The following is a 6,000-nucleotide window of genomic DNA, read 5'->3' as shown; positions in this document are numbered from 1 at the left end:
CTTTCTGACTGCTGCTGCTTTGACAGGATAGTTTGGTTTTCTTTCTCTGCTGCTGGCATCACACTGGGCAACACTTCAGAGGGTGGAAGGAAAATACAGCAGACAGGCAACAGATTTTGAAGGAACAAGGCCCTGGGCCAGGGGAGACATCACTATTAAAATCTTAGTTTTTGTATTGGTTGTCTTTTTCACTTCATGGCCCTTTTAAATTGTTGCAATTGTATAGTCTGGGCTGTCCTGGCAAGTGCCCTGACTGCTTTCCCTGCTGTGCTGAAGGCTGATTTGAGTTCATGGTTAATTTAGGGATAAGTACTTGTGTAATGAAAAGACAAAACAAAACATAAAAAAATTGACCCTGAGGATTAAAAAGCAACTAAATCTGTCTTGTAAAGATAAGTTAAGGAATACCAGATGGCAGATTTACCCTGGTATGGTGGTGCTGAGTATTGCCTCAGAAAGAGTCTGGTGATGGAATTGGTATTTTTATGTTACAGTAGTTAACAGAACACATCTCATAATGAAAAAATCCAGCAGGAGACATAGCAAGTTCCAATTAAACATTCTCTTTATTGGGGCCTTGCTCTGTAATGGCACAAGTGATAAACTCTCGAGTGCCCATCAGTGCTGCTAATGAAAAGACCCAGAGTCACATTGTACACTTTTATTTGGATTTAGATCAACACCACAGATAAGATACTTTGGTCAAACACAAGAACAGATTGCTACGCCGCTCTTTCCTGGCTGCAATAAGTACAGTAATGTGTAAAAAAAAAAAATGCTGGTTCTCCTGGAACATCAAATGTAAATCTTGGATTGGCACATACATGTGATAAATACATTGTTTGCACTTAGCACTTTAAAACGGAATTGCACATGCAAGATGTAACCAGGCTACTGATCACCTTCATCATTGTCCCTGTTCTATTTTTACTTCACAAGTTCTTTGCTTGCCTTTTTCCCAGCAAGAAAAAAGAATGTAATTTGCTGCTCTATCCACTATTTCAGTGATTGGTCTGCTGATTTTGACACGTTTAGCAAAGGTCACATTGAAGATCTTCCTGATAGAATTGGTATCTCCTCTATAGCTTGAGTTGCAACATTATGCATCGCAGGTAGCAATGGAAGTCCACTAAAGTGAGGTGAGAGGCCTGCCCAAAAGCTGACAAGGAGAGGTTAACACCAAGCAAAGATATAGTAGAGGGACGGGTGTGAATGCAGTTCTTACAATATCAAGAGTCAATACTACTACCACACAAATAATAACATACCAATAATATATTGTACAAGCTCATACAGCAACACATGTTGATTTGCAACATTGTACAGTTAAATCTAAAGTGCACAGCCTCAATCTGAGGTGACAAAACAGTACTATCAATATAATAAAGGCAACACAATTACAGACACAATTTATTTCCTCTTTATGTCCTCATCATATTACATTGAATCAATACTCCATTTATCTATTTTAGATGAAATTAAAACCACATTGCACTTCTTTTTTTGTTTGTTTCAAGTATTTTAGAGACAGCAAAACAATATTGCTTTACAAACACAAGTTGGCTGTTTAGGCAAAGTTAAAACCAAAACTTTAGTAGGGTTATAAGTAGACAGGCCTAAGCCGCAGAAATCTTACCAACACTTCCAGACATTGGGGGGAAAAAGGATAAATTTCAGTTTCTATGCCAGAGACACCTCTAATTTTAAGGAATGATGCAGCAAATGAATTCTGCAAGAGTTATGCTTCTAAAAAAGTTGTGAGGATCTGTGTGGCTGTTTTTTGGCAGATATAGCCTTATCTCAATTTTTTCTGCAACTTCAAAAGCTGTTGTACACAAGGATGGAGTCCAGCCCTGTGAAAATCCTTCGACAAAACAGTTTGTTACTTAGATCTCATCCCTGTCACTCAGATTACAGTCATATTTAATTTAGGCCTTGTCTTACAAACGTGTACATCTGTAAGAAGTCTTTACCTTCTTAATGTAGCTGTGAGGTTGTATGCTATTTTTTTAGTAAGAATTTCAGAAAATTAAAATTTTCCATGTAGTTTTTGGACTGTGCATAGCAAAAATACTTTTGAGATAAGCATTTATTTAGACGTGACTTTTTTTTTAATAGGCTTTTTAAACACAGAAACAGAAACCATCTAAATACAACCTTATTTCAGTCTTGGTTAGCACTGTATACTGATTGTGCGTCTGCTTAGGCCAAGTGGGAAACATAATTAGGAATAATAGCATCCTATTGTTGTACTGTAATTGATCTTATTAAGTGGTTGTAAGAGCTGCAGTACTCTTGAGGTTTTTCAGTAATCAATCCTGGAGATGTACAATCCATATGACATGGAGAAAGAATTTATTATGTGGGTTTATATTTTAAAATAAGCACTAATAAATATTTGAGGCACCTCCATTAAAAGAAAAAGAATCCTAGTGAATTTTCAGCTTCTGTCCTTGCAGTTTTATAACCCATATAAAATAAAAATATATAGTTTACAAAATAGGATTTTTTATATATATATATATTTCCTTTTGTAAAACTATACCTATTTAAATACATTTGAAATGTTGCTATAGGTAAATTAGAAATTCTGTTCTAATACTACGAAAAAGGCAAAATCCTTTCACTTTCAAACATACAGTATGTATATTCTGCATCTCACCACCCCTGCCGCCTGCTTCTCCCAATTTGATTTTGTCATAATTTTGGGCAACTTTGGCATCATTCAGTCCAATTGCTTTTTAATTTAAAGAAATCACTGTGTTAAAACTTGGGATAATATTTAAGTATCTTCTGTTCTTCCTTATTTGTATCAATGCAGCTTTTTGTTCAGCTAATTATTAAGGAGACATTCTAAAACTCAGGAAAGGACTTTAAAGGAGCCATGTTTCTTGATTTGTACTCTACTCCAACGCCACAATATAGAAATAGATTTACTTTGGAACAAACTACAGATACATTCGCACAGTTTGTGACAACTTAATTGTCTACTTAGAGGTCCAGGAACAGACTTTCACACCCAGTTATTATAAATCTTGTCCCAGGCGTTCTATTTCATCAATCAGGAAATCAATGTCTTGGTGAGTTGCCGCAGGGTTTGAGATGACCATCCGGAAGAAGTTTGCTTTGTCTCCCAGGGGCTGATAACTCACCATGGTTGTGCCATACTCCATCATCCTGGCTTTTATCACTGGTGCCACCTGCAGAGTAACAAAAAGCAGAGGGTGATGATGATTATTATTATTGTAATTATTATAATTATTTTCATTATCATCCTCATCCTCATTATTACTAAAACAGAGTATGCTTTCTTTTTTTAAAAAATATGAAGAGCTACAAGAAGCAGCTGAAATGAAATCACGTTCAGTATCGATAAAAACATTAACTCCCACTAAGGAACAAATATCTCATTGAAAAGACATTGGGTTTACCCTGTTTCTTTGTCCTGCTCATAAAATCACTGGGGAAATTTCCCTCTGCTAACTTTCTCAATATTGCTGGTTTTTGTAGTGTTCTAAACATGGTTACAGTTGTTTACCATCTTCTTTTCATATGCCAAAGTGCTGTAGTATTATTGAACTTCTGCACTTGCTGGGTTTAGTGATTGCAGTTCACAGTAATTTCAGTAAATACACATGGAGGAAATAAATGTTCTAGAGATTAGGCAAACCTAAGGAATACAAACTTGGGGACCAGAGTAAGGTGGTGCCACACTAACCTGCAGTAAAATAATCATGGGGGTGTCATTTGCCAGAACATCATGAGGTGACCATGTCCTGGAGATCATTTTGGGGATTGTCTGCCTGAAAGGGTTTCACTGTTCCCTGTGTGATATCCCGGAGGACATTGCTTACCTTCATCAGGCGGCTCGTTCTTTCTTCGCTGTCTTCCATACCACGCAAGCTGGGAGGTAAGTACCAGAAGCAGACATTTGTGTGCTGAGGCTAAACACAGAATAATAATGGTTTACACCATAAGAAATGCTCGTAATATCTCAACTGCAATTAAGTTCATGCCTTCCTTCCCACTCATACATCATACTGTGACAGCAGTCAATGGTTTTCATTATTGTGGTCCACTGAGACTCATCATCATTATTAATGCAGAAAAGATAATTTTAAGCAATTTATTCTCAGGGTGTCAGATCACATCTGACGCAGAAAAACATCATCCAGCTGGGCAAATATATTTATGCCTTTCTGAGAAGCATCTAGATTTTGCAGATCCTGTCCCCTCCGGGGACTGGAGGGCTCATGTAGCTAAAGCAAGAGTCTATTACAGATAATTTAGAGGTGAAGACCGTGTCATTTACTTTTATTAGATGACAGAATAATATAGAATCTGATTCCATAAACAGGAGCCACAGGTGGTGCTAAGACAGTTTAAGATTTCTTACATTTAATGAAATTTATTACTTCCCAATTTCATTCAGCTAGCTGCTATATTAATATGCATGCACGACAGTGTCTTATCTCATTTAATGACTATGAGAGAAAGGAGAAAGGTATAAAGTAAGAACTAGTTGACATTTTGTGTATTTCTGCAATCTCCCAACAGTTGCCTGCTTTACTATGTTCATCTCTGCTGGATGCTGAATGTGTGAGTTACAGCAACTCCTACTGCTGCAGTTCCTTTACTCATCATCAGACCCAGTGGACCAAATTCAGTGATGATGGTGAGGTGGGGAAAATAGATTCCTAGTGGCATGCGGGTATGAGCTTGTAATCTCTGAAGAAACATAGTGATGTTTAAACCTTGTTCTCTTTACAGGCAAAACAACCACTTAACTTTATAACAAGGGTCCTCTACCAGGCCTGTCCCTGCCATCGCAGCTGGAGAGGGTTGCCACAAAGCGATGGTCAAACACCAGACATTCTGGTGCCGTTCAGAGGTCGGCCACCCAACCCAGGCTGCACTGCCTTGCCCTGGGCGCTGTGCTCCAGCTGAACACCTGACATCCAGGGGTCCCAATCTCAGCTGGACTCCCTCCAAAGAAATAACATGCCTAGAGACATTTTGCACTCTACACAGGTGTAACTTCTGCCCCATGAGCCAGCTGGGCTCCCCAAACAACACTAGACCCTGCCCTGCTGTGCCACACCACATCACAGCAGGATCACAGTGCAGATAACCCCCACGTTATCCCAGGTCCCCTGCACACTGCCCACCTGAGGATGCTGATAAAACCACTTTGCCAAACTGTACTTTTGAAGCTGTGTGGGGCACTGTAACCCCACTCCTAAGAGACCCTGCTATTAGGAAACTGCAACTTGTTTTTATACATAGGAGCTGGTTCTAATTTTGTGTGTGTGTGCTGTGTTAGGATGAGATACCAGTGGTTTAGTTTTCAGCAGGGTTAAACTGAGCAGACTGAACACTCATGTACAGCTGCCTCAACTTCCTTGTCCCTAGATCCCATGAGGAAGAGAGGTATTGGCACAACAACAGGTTTGTTACAAGGGTCCCTGCTTTCTGTCTCATGCTGTTTGATTTGACCTGTTGGTAGCATCCCAATAGGTGACCCAAGGCAAACAGTGTTGACCAACTGAGAAAAGAAGCTGCAATACATACCTTCCATCAAACACCAATTTCATACCTTCTCTGTTCTTTATTTTATTGTATAGGTATTCTGCAAGTTCCAAGCACTTATCAATTTGTGCTTCAAATCCTGTGGTTCCCTTTACAGAGAGATGAAGAAAAGAAGTTACCTAAATATCTGTTCTGTGAATCAAAATAACAGAAGGACCACACAGCACTTGCCCACACATCAGCACAATTCCCCTCTCAGAAGTGTCTGTGAGACCAATTAGGGACCTGATTCTACGTGATGAAGGGCACTTTGTGAAGCAGAGCTCATTTGTCTCTAGCTCTTGCCACTGACCCTCCTGTAGCCACTTCTGCAAAATAAGCATCAGGTACTTGTTGGTTCCCAAGAACATTTTGCTGAGAACCTGAATAACACCTCTGACAAAGGGTGCCCTTGGCAGATTTTCCAGAGAG

At 39.2% G+C, this 6,000-nt stretch overlaps 1 protein-coding gene across 2 annotated transcripts in view; it reads right to left on the bottom strand.

Annotated features, from left to right (window-relative positions):
• Window positions 1–547: 547 nt before the first annotated feature.
• The window catches only part of GAD2 (glutamate decarboxylase 2), a 41,681-nt gene continuing 36,228 nt past the window's right edge, over window positions 548–6,000 (bottom strand). For both annotated transcript variants that reach the window (XM_032691593.1, XM_032691584.1), the window contains 3 exons: window positions 5,573–5,678; window positions 3,855–3,946; window positions 548–3,200 (listed from right to left, as the gene is read on the bottom strand). In XM_032691593.1, coding sequence (XP_032547484.1) covers window positions 3,027–3,200; window positions 3,855–3,946; window positions 5,573–5,678 — 372 coding nt within the window. In that variant the 3' untranslated portion in view covers window positions 548–3,026. The remainder of the gene's footprint in view (window positions 3,201–3,854; window positions 3,947–5,572; window positions 5,679–6,000) is intronic.

Source organism: Chiroxiphia lanceolata, chromosome 1 (assembly GCF_009829145.1).
Source record: "Chiroxiphia lanceolata isolate bChiLan1 chromosome 1, bChiLan1.pri, whole genome shotgun sequence".
Lineage (NCBI taxonomy): Eukaryota > Metazoa > Chordata > Aves > Passeriformes > Pipridae > Chiroxiphia > Chiroxiphia lanceolata.
The sequence above is the reverse complement of the archived record's forward strand: the minus strand, read 5'-3'. Positions and strand labels throughout refer to the sequence as shown.